The 27,341-nt window shown below is 41.2% G+C and overlaps 1 protein-coding gene across 3 annotated transcripts in view; it reads right to left on the reverse strand.

The window, feature by feature from the left end:
• Positions 1–684: 684 nt before the first annotated feature.
• LOC143286391 (cell division cycle and apoptosis regulator protein 1-like) overlaps positions 685–27,341 on the reverse strand; it is a 40,278-nt gene continuing 13,621 nt past the window's right edge. For 2 of the 3 annotated variants that reach the window (XM_076593957.1, XM_076593939.1), the window contains 20 exons: positions 26,091–26,254; positions 25,335–25,567; positions 24,533–24,650; positions 24,006–24,261; positions 23,136–23,376; positions 22,315–22,540; positions 17,367–17,647; positions 16,089–16,287; positions 14,333–14,395; positions 13,382–13,507; positions 11,318–11,407; positions 10,529–10,720; positions 9,336–9,494; positions 8,324–8,365; positions 7,870–7,923; positions 6,933–6,963; positions 5,927–6,087; positions 4,704–4,842; positions 2,833–3,048; positions 685–2,223 (listed from right to left, as the gene is read on the reverse strand). In XM_076593957.1, the coding sequence (XP_076450072.1) occupies positions 1,898–2,223; positions 2,833–3,048; positions 4,704–4,842; positions 5,927–6,087; positions 6,933–6,963; positions 7,870–7,923; positions 8,324–8,365; positions 9,336–9,494; positions 10,529–10,720; positions 11,318–11,407; positions 13,382–13,507; positions 14,333–14,395; positions 16,089–16,287; positions 17,367–17,647; positions 22,315–22,540; positions 23,136–23,376; positions 24,006–24,261; positions 24,533–24,650; positions 25,335–25,567; positions 26,091–26,254 (3,317 nt within the window). In that variant the 3' untranslated portion in view covers positions 685–1,897. The remainder of the gene's footprint in view (positions 2,224–2,832; positions 3,049–4,703; positions 4,843–5,926; positions 6,088–6,932; positions 6,964–7,869; positions 7,924–8,323; positions 8,366–9,335; positions 9,495–10,528; positions 10,721–11,317; positions 11,408–13,381; positions 13,508–14,332; positions 14,396–16,088; positions 16,288–17,366; positions 17,648–22,314; positions 22,541–23,135; positions 23,377–24,005; positions 24,262–24,532; positions 24,651–25,334; positions 25,568–26,090; positions 26,255–27,341) is intronic. The other variant, XM_076593949.1, reaches the window with a different exon arrangement.

Genomic DNA, 27,341 nt, shown 5'->3' on the forward strand with positions numbered 1-27,341 from the left:
AAGTCTGTTGGATTTCCCTACTCAACTGCATGTCCAACAGTACATCCATGTAGGCTTTTGCATCCAACTATTGCATATTGCCTCATGCCACTCTGGGCTCCCCATTCCACTTTCAATTTTTTTTTTAGGAGGTTTATAGTCAATGGCATGTTGGTTATTAGGGTCAGGAAGATGACAGCCACTGGACAGTATGTGTCAGTTTCAACTTTGTCAGGCTGAAGGTTGTGGCAGAACCATCTGTGTTATTACATAATGATCTCCTCCTCTGTACTATTTTCCTCTATCAAGTAGCTTCACCTCAGCATCAGTTCTGCCCTCTGGACATTTCTGACAGTCTTCATAGAGTGAGTGAAATGATCAAGTTGAAGAGATGTTTGAGGTCTTCTGGGTATTGTGTGTGTTCAATAGTGTGATTTTTTTTTCCTTGTTTTTTGTTGTTGCTTTTTTTTTTTTCAGGGGGGAGGGGGGGGGGTTGAACACCTCTTCACTGACAGTGATATAATTAGAGGAGAAATGGGAAAGTGTGTGTGTGTGTGTGTGTGTGTGTGAAAATATATTTCAGGAATTTCTAAATGATATGAATTATCTATGAGTATATGGGTGAGAGAGAATATGAATGATCTAAAAGTATACGGGTGAGAGAGAGAGTGTGCATCCACATAAACCAATATCCAATTCCTTACACACATTTTTTCACATGGGCATATTCTTTAATGATTTCACTGAGCACAGGAACAGCAAGCCTAAATGTACACAATGAATGGAATTCTGTGTGAACAAAACACATTTACACATCATCTGTTCCATCTGTCACATTTACCTTTCATCTTTAAATCAACACCTCTCAAGCACACTGAAAGATGAAATGAGTTTTCAACTGCATAACTGGCCCATGATTTTTTTTTTTTTTTTTTTTTTTTTTAAACTGAATATCCCAACCTTGCCCAGTACTTATACCCCCATCAACATCAAAGTTCACAACATGCCCCAAAGAGCTAGACATTTATCCATCCAAACAGAAACGTAATAAATCCTAGTGGTACTCCCAAATAACCTATTTTTCATTTGAAAGGCATCTACAAAACTTCCACATTCTTTGACATTGTTCCTGTGGTTAACACACCCACACCCACCCAAAAATGACATTTTCATCTCTTAATAGCATTTTACTTTCCTCATTTACAACAATTCTTAGCCAACCAAATCTAACTGAACTCAAAAGTCTGTCCAGTATTTGATTTTTCTCTGGTGATAGGAGTCCGTGAATAGGAAGCACAATACAGAATGTCACTATTCATCAGAACAAAAAAGTTAACTGTAATGGCAGAGAGAAAGCAAGGGTAAAAAGTCATCAGTGTCACATGTTGGATAAAAACCAACAGAGATTGTCTTCAATTAAAAACACGAGTCTGATCAGTTTACTCCTGGCAAGAGATGAGAAACAATGAGAGATTAGAGACTAGCTTTTCAACAGATAAAACAAAGTTAACACATTAAAAAATTAAAAAATGGAGGCATGGCTGCACATTGTTTCAACATTTCAATGAATTATGCTGCAGTTCATCACTGACAGAAGACACACCTTACTGCTGCTCAAATAAACATTGCACACAAATATATGCTCACACACACAAGCAGAAGAACACAATCATACCTCTGGGGAATTCTAGCCTCTATAACCTTGTTATCAATCTGTACAAGAAATGGAATATTTCAACTGAAAATACTACCTTGTCAATCACCCCCTCCCTTTATATGAGAATGTAATCAATGCCCCTCTTTTGCTCTTTCCTCATTTTTCCTTTCCACCCCAACCTTCCCACAAATCACTGTACATATGTTCACATCGATACTTCACAAACCGAAACACATGATCATGGCCTGTGTAGAAACATCTTTATGACTTCTCTTTTTTTGACGCCTCCTCTTTGACGTTCTTCTCACCGCTGTCTTCCCCATTTTTCTTCCCTGCCTTTTCTTGTTCAGCGGTCGTGGATGCCTCCTCCTTCTTGACCTTGTCGGGGAGGACAGTAGCTAGGACAGAAGTGGCCTGGGTGAGGGCAACCTTGGCCTCGCGGACAGCTGCTTCCCACTGCAGGCGCTGTGCCTCCATGGTGGTACGCTGGGTGATCTCCACCTGCAGGCGGGCCTGGGTGCTGGTCAGCTCCTGCTTCACACTCTTCACCGCTGCCTCCTGGCTGCTTAGACTGGCCTTCACTGTCCCTACACACACACACACACACAGTGACGTCAGACAGTGTGTTAACACCATAGCATCATCCCTACATGCACAGCTTGTCACTTCAGACAGTGTGTTATCAAAACTATGGCATTCTATATACACCATACTGCTTACAACTTAAAACTCTGTCTTATCAACCCCATAGCATCATCCCTAAAGACACAGCTTGTCACTTCAGACAGCGTGTTATCAGTATCAGTAGCTCAAGGAGGCATCACTGCATTCCGACAAATCCACATACACACTACTTGTCACTTCAGACAGTGCGTGATCAACACCATAGCATCGTCCCTACATACAAAACTTGTCTTTTTAAACTGTATCTATCAACACTATAGCATCATCCCTACACACACACACAGCTTGTCACTTCAGACAGTCTTGTGGAGGAAAGACAGATTGTGTTCTCAATGATACTGACGCAGATCTGGCCAACCATTATTTTAGTTATGTTGGCATATCCAGAGCAGACTTACCCAGTTCAGAAGTCGTGTCCACCATCTTTCCCTCCAGCAGGGGATATCATTAATGCAGGTGAATCCAGAGATGACTGGATATTAATAATGTAGGTGTATCCAGTGCAGACTTACCCATTTCAGAGGTCATGTCTACCAGCTTTCCCTCCAGCAGAGCGCGGGACTGGTCGCTGCCCTCCAGTTTCTCCATCAGACTCTCCAGGTCCACCACTGACCCGCGGAATGTCACAAACTCTGTCTCCTTCCCTCCCCCACTGCCGCTCTTCCCGCCCCTAGGGGACGCTGTTGCCCCCACTCCACTAGGGGTTGGTACCCGATACTCCAGGTTGCCTGTGTGAAAGTTGTAGTCCTCAATTTTACATCTTTCCACTTAAGCTGATATTAGACAACAACAACAAAAAAATAAAAAAAGAAAATGGGGAAAAAAACCCCAAAAAAACCCATAAAAACAAAAAAGAAGGTGCATGCCAGCATACACCCCACTGAGCACAACTGAGAACTGATTCCAGTCATTGTCTACTGCTGCTTATTTAGTGCTGTGTGCATGGTCTTCACTTCTTCTATCAGTCGTCAGTAAATATGTATTAGAATGTAGGGACAGTCATTGTTTCACCTGCAATTATCAGGTGTGCTGTAATGCAGTACACACATGAATGGCTGTTGCATGCACATGTGTGACATTCTATTCAATAGTTTTTTTTGCACTATGGTTATTCTTGCAAAGTGAACAGAGCTGCACATTACACCAGGAGTGTTATATAAATAATTTCTTTATGCATTTTTCCCTTGTGTACCTAAATACCTGGACTGAATACAGATAAAATGGGTGCAGACCATAGATGACTTTCATGTATTGTGTATTATAAAATAAAACAAAAGATACACGCACACACACACACACACACACAAACAACACACAACATAAAAACAGGTGTCACTGTGTTGTGGTGACACTTGTCTCTATAAGGGGAGCTAAGGGGAGTAGCCCAGATTTCTTAAGACTAAAAGCAATCCTTACAACCACAAAAAATAGTACGAAAAATGTATCGCTTGAACCAAATTGCTAATGAACCAAATTGCTAACTTCTTTCAGGAAACGGTTAGTGTCAAAACTGACTGAACTGGTACAGAAGGCAGCACACACATTTTATTTCTATTGCTTGCACAAGTGAAAAGTTAAATCCTGTACCTGTACAGATTATAGATCAGGAATGGTGTATATTATGGCTGTGTCCCATTTTCATCATCACAGTCCTGGTTAGATGCTTTGTACCAAAAGCAATACTCCACAGACACCGTAACTAAGCAAGACAGTGGGACAAAATGCTAAGGTTCCCAAGCATTGAATAGTTACAGTAACCTATCAAGAAAGGATTTTTTTTTTTCAATTACTCAAACATAAATCTTTTACAATAATAGTAAGGACAGGAACCCAGACCCCTGCCGGAGTCTGCACTAGTGGGTCACGGTTAAGTATGTGTAATTAAAAATGGATACTTGTTGAATGCTTTCCTCCCTGAAAGGGAGCTCAAAGTACTTTACAATAAACATAAAACACACACACACATACACACACATGCGCGCGCGCTTGCGCACGCTTGCAGAACAGGGAACTGGGTGTGATAGCTCTGTGCACAAATTGTGTGGGTGGGGGGAAAAAGTACATAGGGAGGGTTAGAAGTATGTGTGTATGTGTGTGTGTGTGTGTGTGTGTGTGTGTGTGTGAGTGCATGCGCGTATATATGCTAGCAAGTGTGCTGTATGAATATTTGTGTGTACGGGAGGAGAAGAGGGTGAGAGGGATGTACAGGCATGTCTTCATTCCCTGTATTTTGTGTTTTTACATGCCTGCAAGGATATTTGCTTCATTTTATCAGGACATAATAAAGTCTTAAACATGAAAGAAGGGGGTGGGGGTAAGGGGGGGTGAGGGGGGAGGAATGATATTAAACTGAAAGAGGACAAGAAGAGACCAAAGTGTTGACCTTTAGCCAGGACATCAGGGTCAATAGGCAGCAGGTTGTTGTCTGGAGCAGTCTCCCCCTCCTTGACCATCGGTTGGTCACACAGCTTGCGGTAGTAGAAGCTCTCCCTGATCAACACTTTCTGAACCAGCTTCCGCACCTGAACACACAACCCCCCACCATCGTAATACAACTCCCACATCAAACACGAAAACCATCACAATTATACCATTTCAGGGTTCTAAAGAAGTTAAGACCACTTGAGAACTTGCACAATTTTCTTCTTGGGGCATTGTGAAATAATGCTGGATTTTCAGCAAACAGCAGAGTAAGCAGCCAATCCAATGAGCTCCACTCCTAATTAGAGGTGTTTTCCTGCACTTGCACTTTTACACATTTTTCTTTTTTTACAATGAAAAACAGTGGCCATCATTTATAAACCACTGAGTAACTTAAAATTCTGGCTGAAGCATCAATTTTCAAACACATTTTCAAGCTGTTCATGGTGTACATATACCTGAAACAGCCATTTAAGTATTCAGTGAGAGGCCAGTGATAAACCAAACATTGCCTGCATAATTTTAATCATCTCTCTTTCTCTTTCTTTACATTTTATGAAAGTAAATTTCTTTATATGAAGTTGTTCCCCGAAAACACAGTATGGCTGCCTACATGGCGAGGTAAAAACGGTCATACACATAAGAGCCCACTCGTGTATGTACGAGTGAATGTGGAGTTGCAGCACATGAACGAAGAAGAAGAAGAATATAAAGTTCTCCTTAACTTTCTGTAATGTCTGTATTACTATGGAATGGATCTGTCCCAAATGCTTTCCAATAACAACCACATCCTTATGACTTTCTCATCTTAACACACCTATCCCATTACAGGATGTACTATTTTTCAGTACAAAAAACACAGCCCATCATCCTGCAGCTTCACAGCTTCTGTTTCTATTTACTTCGTTCTTTAACAAAAGCTTATAAAATTTTGTATTTTTCCGGCATATATGCCTTCACTATACCCTCTCTCTCTCAAAGGCAATAGACCATTACTCATTCAAGCCTTCAACACTTAAAATCAAGACCAAATACTGAATTACAAACCGTGCTTCCGACAAGAATAGCACAATACAGATTTATAAATCATACACAAGCACATGCACACACACACACACACACACTCTCAGACACTCAGTAACAAGCACACATGCACATGCATGCACTCACACACAAACTCTCTACCTGTGCTCTGGAGAGGTCCAGGCCCAGACTAAAGATAATGTCCTCCAGGTCTCGCTCCAGGACATAGCCACAGTGGTTCTGGTCATAGTACACACAGGCTAGCAGGAGTGCAGGGTCCACTGTTTCCAGCTTGACTTTGTCCCTCTTCCCATCCTTCTTGTCTGCACCGCCACAACTCTCAGGTTTATTATAACACACCTTTAACTTCTACTGCAGTATGGAGGATTACATTATCCACTAACAAATGATGTGCCCAACTCATGAACATATGCAACTAGCACAGTTAGAAAAGGCTGTCAAACAAAATTAAACAATACTTTCAAATTTTGATAAACTTGTTTCATTTCAGTTGTACAGTTACATTTCGTTAACTGCAGAAACTGAAAACAGATTCTGAAGCAACATACATTTTTGGCGATTTTTAAAATATTTTTTTACTGAATTCAAGATAATCTGGATGTTCAATAATAAAATATTCTGTATCCAATGACTGACACATTACATTCTGCAGATTCGCAAATCATGTGGCAGTCCATTTCAAATCCAAAGTTCAATCTGTATCTTGTGATCACTGCATTTGAGTTTAAAAGAAATGAGTAACACATGTGTCTGGTAAATATGACATACACATATATATATATATATATAATACATGTTTAAAATTCTGTCACACACACACACACACACACACACGCATGCACACACACAAGCACTTGTGCGTCAATGTACAAAATCATCCTATTAAAAAATTTGTCAGAAAATACCATGAGCTACAAGAAACATCTCTATCGAGACAAAAATTCAATAGGGTCTACTGAATACATAAATTAAGGGAAATATTTCCACTTGAAAAAGCTACACTCCTTGTCTGGGTCCATACAGTACATCCAGAAAACACTATGCTAAACCAGAAATTAATGTGGAACATATGTCCATAGTATAGCTGAAAGGTTAACAAAACCCCTCTGTGGTAACAATCCAATCGTTCCAAACATAAAAGCCTTACCTTTCTCATCATCTTCTTTCCCACTGTCCACCTGCAAACATATAAATAATACTCATCATGCTGTTGAGTCACAGCCATATCACTCACTGCCTTCCTTTAAATCTAACCTCAAGACTTTCCTCTTCCTGCAGGATTTCCTCTAGACCCTCTCTCACACATGAAAGTAGTTAGTCGACTGGCACTTTGTTCAATGAGGAAAATACTGATGAATGTCCAGTTATGATCATTATTATTCCCTATCATCCCTAGTTCTATCCATAATTTCTCTAATCTTCAATCTACATGTACCTGTAAGTTTTGTCTTTCATCCCTTTGTTTCAGAATTATGCATGTTGTGTAAAAGCAATTTTGATGGGTGCAACAGCCAAGTGGTTAGACGTCGGACTTTCAATCTGAGGGTCTCAGTAATGGCACCTGGTGGGTAAAAGTAGGAGATTTTTCCGATCTCCCAGATCAACATATGTGCAGACTTGTTAGTGCCTGAACCCCCTTTGTGTGTATACACACACAGAAGATCAAGTACGCATATTAAAGATCCTGTAATCCATGTCAGCATTCAGTGGGTTATGGAAATGAACATACCCAGCAAGCACACTCCTGAAAATGGAGTATGGCTGCCTAAATAGCAAGGTAAATGAACAAAACTGTCATACAAATAAAATGTTACATGTCTGTATGGGTGAGTATGGGTATGTGACTAAAACCCGATTGAATGACAAAGGAAACAAATGATGAGCACCCAAATGGCAGTTGTCAGTCGGCTCTACCCAGGTAGGCAGCCTGCTGTGCAAATGACTCCGTGTTTGTAAAGCACTTAGAGCTTGGTCTACAACCGACAATAGGCACTATTTAAGTACTGATACCATCATCATTTGTTTCCACACAAACTTTAGTGTTATATGAACAAATTTCTTATCATTTTTCTCATGCAACTCACTTTGTCTTCCTCTTCATCCTCCATCTCCTGATCACCATCCCCATCCTCATCATCCTGCAACAAGTACAGTTACGGCCCTTACTATGAGATTGACATTTCACATGTATACCTGTAACAAGTTAAGGCCCTTACATGAGACTTGATAATTACACATGCATCACCTGTAATAAATGCATCACCTCTAATAAAGTTATGGCCCTTACCATAAACTGATGTCACACATGCATTGTCCTTTTTGTCTGTAACAAAGACTGTTCATCACCGTAAAATCAACAACTTTCCAGCAATGAAGGTCATCAAATAAAAACTATCAAATTCAAAGTATGATCACTTTTCGATTACCAAATTTACCTTTCAATCCATGTCATTTTACCCACCACAATGACGTAAACACATTAGAAAACAAAAACTTGAAAACAATGCCTCTGTGTATGTGTGTGTGTGTGTGCGTTACCTTCTTGTTATCATCACTCTTCTTCTTCTTGGCTGGAGGTTCCTGCAACACAGAATCAATACAATACAATACAATACAATACAATACATATCAATTAATTTGCTTGGAAATTACATGTGCATTCAAAGGCTCATCACTCACACCAATCAGTCTCTTAGTCCAAAGTCGAGTCTAACATATTCATGAACATAGCAAAATTTCAACTTAAAAGTGAAAAGATTCATCTAAATAGGAAAGTGATACAAACTTAGCAGCTTGCTTTATAACACAGTACGAGAAACTATAACTAGTTCTTTTGTGTTTTTAACATTAACTTTTAAAAGTTATCATCACACCAATGTATAATTGTCAATTTCCTGTCATAATCAGTTAGAAGTCCTGTCAGAGGAGAATTATCAGCAAACTTGACAAGTGGACGTGATGCTGTGCCACTCTACATGTATGCGTTAATGATCTCAAAGTGATTCATGCATAACTTTCAGGCTGAACTTTCAGTCAGAACAAATTACACTTTAAGCAATCTCCTATCTACAACAATACAAAACATATATACTATATATCTCTCTTATCTATCTGATGTTTGTATCTCCACCCATGACATTTAGTGTCACGCATAATCAATCTCTTATCTGTATATGAAGAACTTCTCTAAACATGATCTTCACAAAATAAAAAGCCACAACTGCAACCATCTCCTATTTACCTTAGAACAATATACTGCTACCCTCATTCACAAAATGATTTTCATAACTGAAGTCCTACACCTTTGCCACAATACCCTGTAACTTTTTAAATGGTGTACAAAATATATGCCATGCCACTGACATCTCACAATACAATATCATTTTATTAATCCATCACAAGGGAATCAATAAAGTGATATTGGACTGGACTGTATTGTATTATACTGCAGACTTTATTGTATTGTATTATGTATTGCATTGTATTGAAGACATCAGTGGCCTGGAACAGAGTACACTGTCGGAAACTTTGCTTGTTTTTACTCCCATACCTCAGACTTCTTGTCTTTGTCCTTGGCATCTTTCTCTTTGCTGTCTTTCTTCTTCTTTTCATCTTCCACCTTTGGCGGTGCCGCAGCCAGAGCTTTGTAAATGGTGAAGCCGAAGTCCCGCATCAACATCTCATTGAACAGCTCAGCAAACAGTGATACCTGCACAATGCTTTTCACCATGAACAGCTATGAAAACAAGGACACCTGCACAACATCTTTCACCATCACTTCAAATGCTCACACCACAATTTGGCAAGCAACACATCTATGCGTTGTATAGTTGAGTGCTGGCCCAGTGGTAATACAGTAACACATCCACCTGGATAGTGACAGAATCTGTGGGTGCAGGATCAAATCCCACACTTGCCAGCATTTTCTCCCCTTCCACTGAACCTTGAGTGGTGGTCTGGACGCTATTCATTCGCATGAAATAATAAACAGAGGTGCCATGTGCAGCATGTACTTAGCACACACAAAAGAACCCAAGGTGACAAAAGGGTTGTTTCTTACAAAATTCTGAAGAAAAATCCACTTTAATAGGAAAATAAGTGCACTTCCAGACAGGAAAAAGACAGAAAATTATGGGTGGCCCTGCACTGTAGTGACATGTTCTCCATGGAGAGAGCAACTCAAATTTCTCACAGAGAAACCTGTTGTGACAAACTGTCATACAATACACCATTTCTGAAATGCAGATAACAAACACACTCTGCTCAACAATGTATTGCCAGCCTCAAGTGTGGTTTGGATGTCAACAAAAAGGTGATTCTACCTGTCAGACCCCTGCCAGAGTCTGCACTAGTTGGGTCACAGTTAAGTATGTGTAATTAAACTGTAACTGATTTTGCTGACAATATCAAAAATGAAGATCAAGACTCAAGGAGGATTGGCAGGAGGGAAGAAGAGACAAGCAAGGAGTAGGATAAGAAAATGCCACAGGTGGGGGACAGAGAAATGTCACCTAGTTGTGTATGAGGCAGTATTCTTTTAACCCTATGGTCACGGTATTCAAAGAGTAAAACTTCACCCTAAATAAACTAAAAAGATTCAGCTATGTTCTCCGGTTTTTTCACCCTTTTTTTGTGTGTGTGTTTGCCTCTGTCATAATGTGTTCCACATGTTTCTTGATCCATTATTGTGAAAAGATAACAAACATACTAATAAAGAACCCCACCCCACCCCACAGCACCAACCTCAAAGGAGTGCTCCTTGTTGTCCTCAGGGCGGTAGTCCAGCAGCACTGACAGGGTCATGATGGAGCAGTCAAATTTGCCAGACTTGGCGGTGGGACTGGGGTGGACCACGATGGCTGGGGACTCGGGTAGGGCGTAGCGCTTCTCCAGCAACTGCCTCTCCTTCTTCTTCTTCCTCTCCTGCTCCTCTTCCTGCACAAAACCAAGTCAACCACAGTCAGCATAAACCTGAAACCAATATTGCTCTTTCAAACAATAAAATATCTGTAAGGATATACTTACAAAGAGCAGATATCAAGTGAAATAGTATCAGTGTTCTATCAAACAGCAAAATATTTTTATGAATATATTCACAAAGACCAGATATCAAGTGAATTGGCCTCACTGTTCTATCAAACACCAAAATAACTGTATCAAAAAGAACAGATATCAAGTGAACTTGTTTCATAATTCTATTAAACAGCAAAATAACTGTATCCATAAAGGATACATCAGAAATGAATATGTGTCCAACAATAATGGATCAGAAGGAAAGCCAACACCAGTCAAACTCCAACAAACACTACATCAGTGCATTAATTAAAACATCCAGCAAAAATACAGACAGCACAGAGAATAAGAGAGTAGAAGAGGTCTACACAGCCATTACTGCAAAATGCACCCAAAGCACAGCAGACCTTGCAAGCCAGCTTTGATGCTGATCAGTAAAGACGGGCATGCGCCATAATCCGTAACAGAGATGACCAATCGTACCTTTATAAAGGATGACTACAACAGTTCTGGACTTACTTCTTTCTTCTGTGCCGAGTCTTTCTTTTCTTTTTCCTTTTCCTCTTCCTCCTCTTTGGCTTTCTTTTCTTCTTCCTCTTTCTCCTTTTGCTGAAAATGACATGCATTAAGACAAATGGTTAGCCGTTGCATCACACAAATATACACACACTTCTGAACCAAATACATGTTAAAAGTGAACTGTCTGAAAGAAAGAAAACAATGTCTCCAACTGAGTCAAATTATACACAAGATGATTGTTTATTTGAGACAAAAATGATCATTCATAATAATAATAATAATAATGGATACTTATATAGCACACTATCCAGAAATCTGCTCTAGGTGCTTTACAAAAACGCTTTTGATAACATAAAACATTATATCTATGTTACATACACACACCAAAATGTGACCACACACACACACACACACACACACGCACGCACGCACGCACACACACACACTGCATACATACATTTTAACATACATGTGTATCTAACAGCTACCCTAACACATACGCACACATAGGCAGGCACAAACTTACATAAACACACGCACACACAATACACATTCATATACATGCATGTAGTTGTGGACCTGCCACAATTGAACTTATTGCTGAGGGAATAGGTGAGTTTTGAGACGAGATTTAAAAGATGCGAGGGAATCAGAATGACGGAGGTTATCAGGGAGCTTGTTCCACGTCTTTGGCGATTGAAAAGAAAACGATCTGTGTCCATAGGTCTTACTTCTGACGTGAGGTATCCTGAGAAGTCGAGTATCAGAGGAAGAACGGAGCTGGCGAGACGGGGTATAGATATGGATGAGTTCAGAAAGATACTTGGGGCCAGATCCGTTGACTGCAGAAAAGGTCAGAGTAGATAGCTTATAGTCTATTCGATCAGAAACAGGCAACCAGTGGAGAGACTGAAGGAGAGGGGAAACATGGTCAAATTTAGAAGCTCTGCAAATGAGTCTGGCAGCGTTATTCTGAATTCGTTGGAGTCTGTCTAACAGGTATTTGGGAAGGCCGGCCAAAAGAGAGTTGCAGTAATCCAATCTTGAGAGAACCAGAGAGCATACAAGTGTCTTGGTTGCATCGGTTGAGAGATAGTGGCGGATAGAGCTGATTCTACGCAGTTCCAAATAGGCAACTTTACAGATGTTCGAAATGTGCTGTTGGAAGGAAAGAGACTGGTCCAGGATTACACCAAGACTGCGAACAGAGGGAGAAAGTGAAACAGGTGTGCTATTGATCAGAACAGAGTCAGGAAAGGAAGGATGTTGACGAAACTTCTTTGGACAGGTTATCATCAATTCAGTCTTATCATCATTTAATTGCAGCTTGTTGAGAGTCATCCAGTCCTTTAGGCCAGCAATGCACTCCTGTGTTTGAGTCACCAGTGCATCAAATTCAGCTATGGAAGCCGACTGATAAAGTTGTGTGTCATCAGCAAAGCTCTCATGCGACATCGCATGATGACTGATGACATCTGACACAGGAGCCGCATACAGCACGAAAAGAACAGGACCTAGGACGGACCCTTGTGGGACACCATATTTCAAGGCAGATACTCTAGAGTATGTACCATTTACACACACTTTCTGTGTACGATCTGACAGGTACGACGTGATCCATGCTAGTGCAGTGTCACGAATACCAAAGGAAGTTTTAAGTCTGTTCAAGAGGATAGAGTGGTCGATAGTGTCAAAAGCTGCTGACAAATCTAAGAGAGCGAGAACAGATATCTTATCCTCATCAAATCCCGAAAGCAAATCATTCACTATTCTAAGAAGGGCTGTTTCGCAACTATGACCACGTCTATAAGCTGACTGGTGGGAATTACGTAAGCCATTCTGCTCCTTCATGCAACAAATTACTATCTCCAAAATTCTAAGTAATTACCTTTAAAAGTCTGAATGCATGAACTGTCTTTTCCAGGTCTTAAATTTCATTTCTTTCAGCTTAATGCAGAATTATACCTGGAAGGCAAAACTGTTTGTAATAAATAATCCAATCATCTCTGCATGAAGAACATGAATAAACCAGAATACAAATCATGCATTGGTACAAGTACTTACAGCTTTAGCAGCAAAGTCTGCTTCTTCCTCCACAAGCAAGGCTTTTGTGAGACGAGCTATAAGCTGAGACTTCAATCCCTTGGAGCTCAACGTACGGCTGTCCAACTCGTCACGCAACTCTTGAAGCTGCACACACACACACACACACACACACACACACACAGTGACACACACACACACATACACAAACAATACTGAAGCACTGTGTGCATGTGTCCGATAAGGTCAGATCCGGCCCTGAGGTGACCTGCAGATAGCTGGACTGACAACATGATTGACGTTATCAATGTGAAACACATGAAAACCACACTAGTCCTTTCACTGTGACTGACATTTTTTCATGCTAAACAAATGAAAATACTCCTGTCCTTTAACTGTGACTTATGTACATCAATGCTAAACATGTGAAAACACCCCAGTCCTTTCACTATGACTGAGATGTATATCAATGCTGAACACATGAAAATACTCTAATTATTTCACTCTGACTGACATACATCAATGGTAAACACATGAAAACACTCCAATCCTTTCACTATAACTGACATGTATATCAACGCTTAACACATGAAAATACTCCAGTCATTTCACTCTGACTGACACACATCAATGGTAAACACATGAAAACACTCCAATCCTTTCACTATAACTGACATGTATATCAACGCTTAACACATGAAAATACTCCAGTCATTTCACTCTGACTGACACACATCAATGGTAAACACATGAAAACACTCCAATCCTTTCACTGTAACTGACGTATATATCAATGCTTAACACATGAAAATACTCCAATCCTTTCACTATAACTGATATATATATATCAATGCTGGTATCAGGAGCTCTGATCCAGACTGCTGACACCATTTCACACTGCAGTGGAAAGGCTCCAGGATCTGGAATTGTAAAGAACATGGACCACACCTTTGCCTGCAGTGCGAACCTTACCTTGAGCGTCTTAGGGTCCAGCTGGGAGAAATGGGTCGGCTCTTTCTTGGGTTCGGCACCTTCCTGTAACACCACACTTCTGTCAAATCTGTTCCCTGCTGTGTCCCTATCTTGCCCCACAAATCACAACAGTCCCTGGTTAAAACCCCATACCAGTAACAAGCAGTCTAAAAAACAATTACAAATGCCATTTGGAATCAAATCCTCTTGTTCCAATCAAAATTTGATTGAAAAAATAATAAATGAATAAAACCAACAACAAACAGTTTCATATGATGACTCAAGTATCTAATTCGCCTGGTATCCCCGGTTTCTTCGTGTTTTCTTTGCGCTTCTGCTCTACACTTTGGAGCTACACGTATCCTTTAATACCACCCTCCACCTGCAAACAAAGCAAAAAATAAGCATAGCTGTACAGCTACATAACCATTCTCACAGGCACACACAAACACACTACATTCTTGTGAACATTCCTTTTTTCAGGGGGGTGCATTCACTTGCCAACAGCTGTAGCCATTGTGTAAGAAGTTGAAGGCGTAACTGAAGACTGCAACCGTAACATTATCGTAGCCTTGACTTCATAGACGAACACACAAACACACAGGAACATGCCATTTTCTCATCCATCTTTTGCACAAAAATACAAAGAAACGCCTCACCATGGCATAAAAGACCACCTTACAATTACTTCTACGTTTTTTTCTTTTAAATAACAATTTCTTCCTCATTCTTTTTCTTGATCTGTCTATAAAGGTATTTCTATAAAAATATTTTAAAAAAGAAATGTAAAACCGAGTAAAAGGAAAATGTTTGATTTAAATAATAAAAAAGGGAGATTTTGTTTCAGCAAAAGCAAGATCAAAGCAGAATATGTTAACACCACAAAGCAACTGCAAACTAAAGCTTTCAATGAACTATTATGAACAGGTTCACCAGCAAATGAAATTTAAACAGAGACAGAAGGTTTCTAGATATCTGCGCATGGCACTGCAGCAATGAGTGATGGTGAGAACAATTTTGTAAGCTGCAAACAGACCTCAGACACACCACATACACGGGAGTGCATTTTCATGCAAAATATACATCACACTGAACACCACATCTGCTGTAGTAGAAAAAAAAAAGTTACAAAATCATTTATACACACACACACACTCACAAACACACTCACATACACACATATACAAAGAAATGTCCAGTTATCGTTAAATCACACCACAGCACAGTACATACTCTCTCACAGTAACAAAAACAATATGCATACACATACACACAAACTGTATATTGCTGTTAACAACTTTCAGCTTCAGACACAACACAACCGGTCCAAACAGCCAATGAAAACAAGAGCAAAGAGGAAGATGGGGCAGTATGAACTGAAAGCAAAGTCACCAATAGGATAAGGCAAGAACCAAAGCAATGTGATGCTGGATGGAGAAATTCAGACACAAGCAATACAGGTAATGTAAAATAAATTATTATCAAAACAAAATAAATCATAATAAAATAGTATCTCCTCCTATAAAAAGAATTATAGACAGATCATCTTGTTTCAACCATTACCGACATCAATTTCCTTCCAACACTTTCTGTTACAATAAATGCTGAAGATGCAGGTGGGATTAAATTTGCGCCATGGTGAAGAGAACAAACACACAGAACAGGTAAGAAGTCTGCATGGCAGGCAGTACAGGAAGATTATGAACACAGATATATATATATATAAAAAAAAAAGACATTGGGAAGGAGTCAGTGCCTGAGGTTCTTCAGATTCCACTGCGTCAGGATTCAGCTTCTTCTGCAGTTTCAGCGCGTAGGATTTCTGCAGAGTCATCCAATCGAGGCGCGATGGAGCACAGCGCCATACGTCTGGCAAGAAAAGTACGACAGTTTCAACCCGCGCTGGCTTGTCCCTGGACTCAGCTCGCAGGTAGCGGATTTCTGCAAAGCGATACCTGGGAGAAAAAGCAGGTCTGGAGGCTAGACAGCGAGCATCTTACAACAACCCAACAGCATACAATCACACTGAGAAAAACATGATGTCACACATCAACAGAAGAGTTGTTCACTGACAAATAACACCAGAACTACCATAGAGATACTGCTCACAGAAGACGCTGACTTAGTCAAACACTGGTGTTTGATGCAGGTCAGACGCAATGCTCTTTGCTCCGTAATTGACATGAAAAATGAAGACAACAGCATAGAGTGAAATACACACACACACACACAATCATTCACCAACACACATGAAGAGACACACAACCACGCACACATACACACACATGCAACCACCAACACACGTACAATTACATACACACACATACACACAAACATACTTTCACACACAAGCACAAGTGTAAAATACATGTATGTTAGTATATCTTTCTCTTGATTTTAAGCTTTGGTACTCACCCTGGCTGTCAAAAAAGGGCATAATAAAACGAAGTCATGTCATACACATAACAGACACACACAAACAAGTAAACACATGCATCACGCTTACACTCTTCTTATACATACACATTATTTCAAATGAATAATGCTTAGTCAAGAAATAATTAAAAAACCATTACTCTTTCACCCACAGACATTCATTCGTTTTTCATTTGTCAAAATTAAAATGGTCTGGTCAACAAATAACACATCTTTCTCAAAAGGTATGCGGAACAAACTTAACAACGGTCTCAAAATCTCAACCATCCTATTCAGCAGACTCAGTCTCAGTCTGCTTACTTGTCTGTCAGTGTACTAGCCATACAACCAATCAAACCCAACTCACACTATCATAATCATAGGAGATATCCTGGAAGGACAGATGGCAAGTTCATGTTTGCTTCATTTTGTGTGCGTGCATGTGTGTGTGTGTGTGTGTGTGTGTGTGTGTGTGTGTGTGTGTGTCAGTCAATACAATTCTGCCTCCCAGCGTTTCCCTTTGCCATCCTCCTTATCACCCCTTTTTTCTTGCTGCTAAAGTCCCATAAAGCGGTGACAAAAAAAAAAAAAGGAAAGAAAAGCAAGAAGGTGAACTGACCACTGAGTGCACTTGGACAAGTCGATGCCAGTCAGAGCCTTAGTGCAGCGGATGGCTGTCTTGATCAACACCTGGGGGTTGTCCTCAGGGTCTGGGCCGTCCAACGACGGGGACCATGGCCCGCCAATGGCCATGGGTTCATTCTTACCCCTGGTACCAACCAGGAACTGCAGCAGGCGGGTGGGGTGCTGGAAGGACTCCTGAGACTCCGGGTCATCCTGGGCCAGGCCACATGTCTTGGAATAGAGCTCGCCGAGGTTAGGACTGGTCAGCAACATTACCTGGCAGACACAGCACCACCCTAACTGCTGTACCACTGGTGTACACCATCACTGACTGTACCACTGCTATAAACCAAAACTGACTATTACAGCACCACACTGAGTGTACCACTGCTATACACCAACCCTGTACAACTGGTATAACACTGTACCACTAGTATAACACTGACTGTTCCACTGCTATAGGCCAACACTGACTGTACCACTGACACACATGCATACTGTATACACTGTCAACACTCACTGTACCACTGCTATTCACCAACATAGTACCACTGGAGTATTATTATTAGGAAATTTTCTATCTAAAAATATGTTTAAATAACATACTTACCGTGACCCAACTAGTGCAGACCCCGGCAGGGGTCTGACATTCCTGTCCTGTGCAAACTACTATCCGCCTATGCGGAGAAAACGAAAGCAACTACGGCCGATAACCTCCCAGAAGAAGGTAACCTCCCCTCTAGCGCCCTCTTTTGACGGCAATATGCCATCACCGGCGCAGCGAGCAGGGAGAACAGGAAGTGGGGAGGACAGGAGGGTCTTAAATTTGGGTCACGGTAAGTATGTTATTTAAACGTAATTTTAGATAGAAAATTTCCTTTTAATTACACATACTTAACCGTGACCCAACTAGTGCAGAAAAGCACGACAAAGTGGAGGGCTCGCCTGTTCTACTGTCTGTGTGCTGTGATGGCCTGTTGTGCAACTACCACAGAAGCGATGCCTCTTGAGCCATCAGCAAGCATGCGACGTCTCTCAGGTAGAAGTCAATGAAGGTGGCAGGGTTTTTCCAGTAGGAAGCATTCATGTCTTGCAGCCGTGTTGAGTGTGCTAAGGTAAGAGAAGAGGACCATGCTCTGACTTTATGTGCTCTGGCTGAGGAGGCATCAAGTCTCAATCCTTCTATCGCCAGTGCGCTGCAATGGCCTGTTGTGTGACCACTCTTGAGTCATCATCCCTAAAGCGATAGATGTCCCTCAAGTAGAATTTGATGAAGGTAGAGTGTACTGTGTCACCTAAGGATATTGGTGCGGGCAAAGAAGACTCGAGGTCTGCAGCTGCATTGTGGGAGAGGTCTGTGGACCACAGCTGTGCTGATAAATGTAGTGCAAAGAAAATCGGGTCGGTGTGTTGAATCCACACTGTACCGAGAGCCCTTCGAATCAAAGGAAGGGAAGGAAACACTTACCCTATAGGGTTGTCTCACTTGAGCACGGGTGAGCGTCAATGCAAGGAGGTGCACATGTGGTTTGATCTGACAATTCCACATCGGTTGTGGGCCGATAGTGGAAGTGATATATGTGTTTAGAGGAAACTGTGGCACGAGACAGAGGTAGGCCACCATGTTGGGCTTGCCTTAGGTGTGACAGCCAGATCTGTAGAGCTCCTCCATGACAGCTGACAGGCGATAGGCGCTCCCCCCCCCCTCCCCCCACTTTTCTGTCGTTGGCAAAAAAGACAGCACTGGCATGTTGCCTATGCATAGAAGGGCAGACATTTGGCAACAAGAGACTTGAGGTCCCTGGTGTCTCTGGGACAGGGCTGTGTAATTGCCCAGGTAGATACCATCACGAAGGGGCATACGGAAGGCTTGGTGGCTTCTCTACCTGAGTGTGGCATGTTGGAGCAACCTGCAGAAAGTTGTCGGCAGTCAATGGCTGGGTTGGATCAGGCTGTGGGAGTGCACTACATGTGCCCACAGGTCACTGAGTCTAATTCTGTGGTGGAATTCCTAATGGAAGAGGGTTTCCATGGGGAAAATTTTTGCTGAAGGTTCTTTAGTGAGAAAGGGGACCGGATCCATGACAGGCCTCTGGCTGTGTGTGGTGCGCACTAAGTCTGGGATGGAGCAGGGCGGGGGCAGGGAGAAAGTGGCTCTAGATGTGTTGTACTGGCCATTTACATCAAATCAGTATGGCCAACAGTAAAGTGAGAGCTGTATTATCAGCGGTTTCTGAATTGCAAAGGGAAATCATTTGCAGCTTAGTCTTCAAATACTTTTGTGAAGTCTGCAGGAGCCACTGAGAGTTCCACAGCATGGACTTGTGCATGCATGGGTGCGTGCGTGCGTGCATGCCTGTGTGTGCCTGTGTGTTCAGGGGAGAAAGAAAGAGAGAGAGACGGCAAGCGAGCGTGAGTGTGCACGTGTGTGTATGTGTGGTTTCAATTCAACTGTGTGTAAACAAGAGAGAGAGACAGAGAGGGAGGCAGACAGAAAGAGAGGGGAGATGGCAGGAGGAAAGAATGCAAGCTGTATCTGTGCATGTGTATGTACTGCTTTCAAATTCAATAGATCCCTCTCTCCGTGTGTGTGTGTGTGTGTGTGTGTGTGTGTGTGCGTTTTCAATACACCTCAGTGTGTATATGTAAGAAAGAGAGAGAGAGAGACAGAAAGAGGGAGAGAGGGACAAAGAGAAAGAAGGGGGAAAGAGAGGGGGGAAAGTGGGAGGAAAAAGTGCAAGTTTGTATGTGTGCATACATGTGCATTGCTTTAAATACAATTCTCTGTGTGTGTGTGTGTGTGTGTGTGTGTGTGTGTGTGTGTGTGTGTGTGTGTGTGTGTGTGTGTGTTCAATCTCCGTGTGTGTGTGCTTGAAAGAGAGAGAGTGTGTGTGAGTGTGCACGCGCATGTGCGTATTATTAAGCTCTGTGTGGTTGTGTGAGTGCTCATAACTGATATGTGTGCACATGTGCAAGTGTGAAGGAGAAAGAGATAAAATAAGAAACAGAGTATGTGCATATGTGAATGCATTCATGTGTTTTTTTTGTGTGTTTTTTTTTTAAGTATGTGTGTGTGTGTGTGTGTGTATGTGTGTGTGTGTGCGCGCACGCACGCGCATTCAATTCAGCTCTGTGTCTGTGTGTGCCTGTGTAACTTCGGTAATCTGGCCCACTATAGGTCTCAAATCTAAATACACTGACTCTTGCCATGAGCTGTCTGTACTACAGAAGCCTCGGCTGTGTCAGAAAAGGCACTGACATCATTAAGTTGCTACAAAGTTTCTGTTTCAATCGCAACACTGAATGTTACTTGTGCATACAGTGGCAAACTTGGCAGCTTCTGCTGAATGAACAGAGGGTCAAGCAGATGTACCCACGGCCCTTGTGGTTTGACAGGGATGGAGATCGCGAGCACTGATGTATCTGTGCATGCGCGCAAGTTTGTGTGTGTGTGTGTGTGTGCCAGTGTGTGTGATCGACGGCATGTGTGTGCATGTGCGCGCATGCGTGCTTTTCACAGTGTGTTAGGAAACTTTCGGACTTCGATTTTGGTGCTCTGACAAGTCACTGGATCACCTCTCTCAAGGTGTCAACAAACAACGCTTTCGAAAGACCATTCTGTTTTCATTTTTGACAGATCATCGGTAAACGATATAGAACGGCCGATCGGCTTTTTCTTTCTTTTTTTCTTCTAGAAGACGGATGCTCCGTTTTTAATGCAAATGTGAAAACAGATTTCCATGCCCAGACTGAAGAGTTGCGCCCATACAATCTGACACCAATCGCACTTGGCCTTCCCACGGTGTCAATTTTGTGAATGACGTCGCCTACCCGTAAAGTTATTTTTTTATTCTTCACTTCTGTTTTCACGATCTCATCTTGCCAGACCCAGTTCCACTTATTATTCATTCCTTTATCGATCTCTACTGCAAAAATCCTCTAATCCTTTGTGAGTTTTCTCATTTTGTCAATGACTGAAGACGATCGACGAAATCAGGCATCTTTGCAAGTCGTGAAGCCCGCGAGCGAGTTTTGTAATTCCGACCGAATAAGGATAAGCTGAATGATGACAGAGGAGCAACGGAACAGATATTCTCAATTGGTTCGCTTATCCAAACATGGGGTATTTTTGGAAACGCTGTGGGTCTGTCTTGTTGATCGGTCGGACAACGTTCGTGCAGCCTTCGTGGGTCAGAAAAAAACCTCACCCCCCCCCCCCCACTTCACCCCTCTGATTTTCTCAACGGATTTACGCAAATCTCAAAAATGGCCTCTGGAGCCAATTTTTGGTCGGAAATCCGACTATAGGTGGAAAAATCTCATGCCTGTATATACCAACACTGTATCACTGCTATATACCAACACTGACTGTTCCACAGCACCACACTTTGTGCACCACTATTATGCACAAACACTGTACCAACACTGACTGTACCACTCGTATACACAAACACTGACCATACCACTCGTATACACTAACACTGACCATACCACTAGTATACACTAACACTCACTGTACCACTGCTATACACCAACACTGTACCACTACTATACATCAACACTGACTGCACCACTGGTATACACCAACACTTTGCCACTGGTGTACACCAACACTGACTGTACCAATGGTATATGCCAACACTGACTGCATCACTGGCATACACCAACTCTAACTGCACCACTGATATAATCAACACTAACTGCACCACTGGTATAACAAGCTATCAGATTTCTTTTTCATGTAGAATCTGGCAGTCTGGATAAATAGAATGTACTGTGGAAGCTTGTGCTGTGTTGTTTTTAATTCCGTTCACTGAATGTAGAAAATTTGTTGTACTGTGGATGAAATGCATTTTTTGTTGTAGCCTTTTTATCAACCACCGCGTCAACAATTACTGTTTTAGAGGTAACAAAGTATTCTTGTAATATGTATCCTGTCTTACCTTGGCACAGAACTTATGGTCTGCATCAGGCGGGTCCAGCACTGCAGTGATGGGGGTCAGGGGTCCCACTTCCTTGTGCATTATGTGAAACTTGCACTGCTGACCCAGGACAAAGGAACGGTTCATGGGCAGGTTGTCAATCCAGGGGGAGCCAGCACTGAAGAAATCGCTTGGCACATACATGTTGGTGTACTTGGACCTTAGCGTCATCACACTGGCATCTCTCCTGACACACAACAAAGACCTCAGTTTCATCACACCGCTATACACCAACACTGGCGTTCCTCCCGACACACTGGTTTGTAACATGTTGTGTATGTGTGTCTCATGTTGTGTTGTGTTGTGTTGTGCTGAGCTGTGCTGCGCTATGCTGTTGTGTTGTATTGTGTTGTGTTAAGTGTTGATGTATGTGTTGGTGAGCAATGGTGATATGTGTGTGTGTGTGTGTGTGTGTGTGTGTGTGTGTGTGTGTGTGAGTGTGCATGTGTGTGTGTGTTGTATGAGTAAGTGACATAAAAATTACAGTGGAGAAAGCTGGAATGCACAACAGATGGCTGGAGGAACAGAAAGAGTAAGTCATTGAGAACCAGTGTAATTATGTGTAACTGACTACTTTGTTTTTGTTTAATTGTTGTTTTTTTCTTGCAATTTTGCTTTATTGCTTTGCTTGTAAATCTGCAAACTGCACAATGATGAAAACATGAGTCCGAAAACATTGCTAGGACTTCCATATCATCACTTCATAATCTATTACTTTTTTAAACCAACCTGAGGGTGGGCTGAGAAAAGTGAGTTCAAAGTGAATGCAAAAAGACTCTCACGTGGTCAGCACAAAACGAGGAGCTTGCACAACGTATCGAGGAGGGGGACGTGACCTTCGCTTTGGACTGCGACTGGTGCGAGTGCGACTGGCTGGCGAGGAGGAACGTGATCTTCGTCGACTGTCCCTCTTCTCACGGCGATCACGTTCACGTTCACGCTCACGCACACTCTCCCTGTCCTCGCTGAAGCGAGACTCGTTGCTGAAGTTGGACCTACCAACCCTTGAACCTCGCATCATCCCTGAAAAATAATCTTACAATTCACCAAGATGTAGAGCGAATCTTTAATCTGATATTTCACATCTTTCATCTAAAGAATTCAAGTTATTCTAAGTGACAAAGAAATGCACATCTGATAAAATTCTTTCACAAAAAAAAAAGGGGGGGGGGGCTAAAAATAACCATACAGAACATTCCAGGGAAAGGACTAATTGCACTACAAAAAGAAAAAAGCAATATACTGAACAGAGTAATACAAATAAAAGAATTATTACAACAACAAAATCATTGTCACTTAGTGTCAGTAGAAACTAGGAAGTTGTAAAGCTTGATTACATTCACAGGGGAAAAACCCAGTAAGTACAGTCAAAAATACACATCATTAGCATTAATAAAAGCCCATAATGACATGACTGATGGATTCTGTCATCAGGCTGTGGCACTGACTACTTCACCACTGCACCTGGTATGTCTTGTTGATTTATTGCTTAATTTAAAAGTGCTGCTACCAGTACTCTTGACAGCTCACTCACCTCAGCCCCCCCCCCCCCCCCCCCCCACCCCTCCCACCCTCCTACTTCCCTCTCCAATTCCCCTGAGTGATTCAAATAAAACCACTTATCAATACATTCTGACTGACAGCTCACTTACCTCTCCCCCTATTACCCAGCCCTGAGCGGTTGGCCAGGGACCCCATGAGGTTGCTGGCATTGCTGATGGCCGACACAGTAGCTGCTAACTGCAAGGGGTTGACCCCACCCAGCAGTCCTGCCGCCCCTCCCCCCGCGCCTCCCATGGCACCCTGGCCAATCATCTTGGCAGCCTGCTGCATGGCATTCAGCTGCTGCTGCTGACTCATGGCTGCTGCTGCATTAGCCCCAAGGCCAGTGTTCTGAGGAGTCATCGGCTGTTGAAAAAAGACCACTGATCATTAATTCAGTGGGAATGCTGCTTTTAATACAGTTTAGCAATTAAAAAAAACCCAACATCTGCTACTTCTAATACAGGGCTTCTAATATGTACACCTGAGGGCTTTTGATGCATTATAATTCAAAATCACTATCTCATGACAGAGAGAGAGAAACAGACAGACGCAGACAGCAAAAGCACATTTTATCATGATCATGGCAACAGATATAGAACTTATACATGAACAAAAACATTCATTTTCACTGTACCTGTGAACCAGACAGGACTTGCACACGGGTTGCATTCCATTTGAAAGGCATGGCAGCATTATACGAAGCTTCCACAAAGACCCGATCCCCCACCTTGGGTGTCACCCCTTTTACACAACTGCAAAATACACATAATGGCCACATTACACTATGCCTTTTATTTCAATGAGCTGCACAAACAACCTATGCTAAAAAGAAAAAAAAGGTCCTTCATTTATTTTACCTACAACAACAAAAATCACTAAAACATTGTACTCAAAAAGTATGGAACAGCCCAGGGTTTAGCAAACATCCAGAAATAAAATTTTGCAGATCATACAAAGTTGGATTATTAATTTTCAAAACAAAAATCACTGTCAATAGGCATCAGAACAGAATAATAAGTATATTGAGAATTCAATGCTTGATAAAAGTTTGTAATGGCACAAAAATCATTTGCCTTTTGGGCAGTTAGCTCAACTTCATATGCTATTCTGAAAAAAAAAATGTTTAAAGAGTTTTCATACTAAGATGGCAGAGACCATACCTATTTGGCAATAAGAACAAACCATCTGGGAACAAGTTGATGTCATGCTGACCCAACCATTAAGGAATTAAAACGGAACATTATTCTGGACTACCATCCTTCACAACTACAGCTCTTCCACATACATAATGAAATCAATTTTCTCTCTTAGTAAACAGTGGACTGAGCACATGTATAATATTTACACTTAAAGGAAAAACAACAGCATAAAAACAATCTGTTTTTCACTTTGTGGTATTCCACTAACAAAAAAAGAAAATGTAACCAAGATCTTACTTTGTTTGAAAGAAAACATCTTCATCAATGAAGCCAAAATTTTCATGCAGCTTGGTCACAGTGCCAGTGAAGACACGCTGCTTTTGACTGGCACCCACTCCTGCAGCCGATGGGGTCTGAGTTGGCCGAGCTGATGGGTAGCTGATGGTGGGGGCCTGGGTGGTTCCGCCTCCAAGCGTTGTTGGCATTGCCAGTCCTGGCTGGGACAGTCCAGCAGCCTGCAATGGTAACCTCTGTATGAACAGGTAATCAAATGGAAGTAATGCAAATAATTCATCATCATGACATCACAAGCCAATAAAAACTATAACTGGAAGTTTAAATTACCAAATCAATGGCCGATTTGTAGTGCCTGTTTAAATTCATCACACATTTTTTTCAAAGTCTGTTAAACTAAAGATTCGATGGTTAGCAGTAAAGTTAGCTGTTTTTCTAATAGTTCTGTCATCCCTTCCCAACATCGTGTTCCTTTTCTCATCATCCTTATCCTCATTATTAACTGTATTTTGTAATTTTGAAAAACTGTACATCAAAATCAATATTCAGAAGCCATTTAATATTAAGCTGATATTCATTACATAACAATGTGAACTATGTATCATTGCACACTGACTGCACCAAAGTAAAAACATTTCTGTCCATTTGTTATCCAAACCCAATGGTTACATCCATTTATGTATTCATCACATGAAAAAAAGTAAAGTACTCAAAAAGTAAAATTTAAACAATAAAATACAATTGGTATAGACCACACACCTGATTCTGAAGCGTAAGCTGTTGCTGAGCAGCATACTGCTGTTGCTGAAGAGCAGCCTGTGAATTATAGGAATATAGTGTAGGGTTGCTGGCCAACCCTGGCTGTTGCACCAAGCCAGACGACACCTGTGACTGCCCTGCCATCCCACTGGCTGCCATGAAGTCTGTGGAATAAACTGATGTCAATCAATGAATGCAATTTCCTTAACTTCAGTTGCAAATACAACCGTGACTTCTTCCCCCCCCCAAAAAAAAAAGTCCTTGATTGATTGATTTCCAGTTACTGTACATCAACAGACACAACATGAAACATCAATCACAGTCTAAACTGTTGTCAATTAATAAATGTAACTGTTACTTTAGTTACAAATACAATCTGATTCACTATCGTATATTTGTACCTGTAATTTAAGAATTTATCATCAATTTGGAGTTGTATGCCTTACTGATGATAGTACTTCATGTTCATGTTAATTTTAACAGACCTCTTCTAGTTTTGTTTATTTCATTCCATGCCAAAGTGTGTTGTCATGTTTAATTACTCAACTGTCATGTTTGTATTCCCCTTTCAACCTATCAAAAAGTATACTTAGTACAATAAAATGAAAGTAATAATACTAATGTGTTTTAATTTTTTTTACTTTAAACATTTGTTCTTTCATTAATGAAGGTAAAATTTTAATTTCACAATGACTGACAGCAACTGGACAGGACTAATAGTAATACCCATGATTTATTTCATATGCTATCAGCTGTGTAGCTGCATCTTATGCAGATGAGCAATATTCAAAACTACTACCATTACTATTCCTGAATAATCAAAATGGAAGACCATAAATAACACTAACAAACATTCCAGTCTGACTGGGTAACGTTAAAAAGAGGAGAGATGTTTTTCACTTTCTTAGACAAAAGAAACACTCCATTTATCTCCTTCAAGATACACATTTCGACCCAAATATTGAATCGTATGTTAGATCTGAATGGGGTTACACTTGTCACTTTGCATCTCATAATTCACAATCCAGAGGTGTTGCTGTTATGTTCAATAACAATTTTGAATTTAAAATTAAAAAGGTGTACAAGGATCCTAATGGAAACTGCATAATTATTTCCTTTACAACAGTAGAAAAGGATTTCTTAATTGTAAACATTTATGGCCCAAACAAAGATTCCCCAGAATTTTATGATGAACTGGAAAAAAATATTACACAGTTTGGATACCCAAACCTGATTATTGGAGGTGACTGG

Source organism: Babylonia areolata, chromosome 1 (assembly GCF_041734735.1).
Source record: "Babylonia areolata isolate BAREFJ2019XMU chromosome 1, ASM4173473v1, whole genome shotgun sequence".
NCBI classification, from domain to species: domain Eukaryota; kingdom Metazoa; phylum Mollusca; class Gastropoda; order Neogastropoda; family Buccinidae; genus Babylonia; species Babylonia areolata.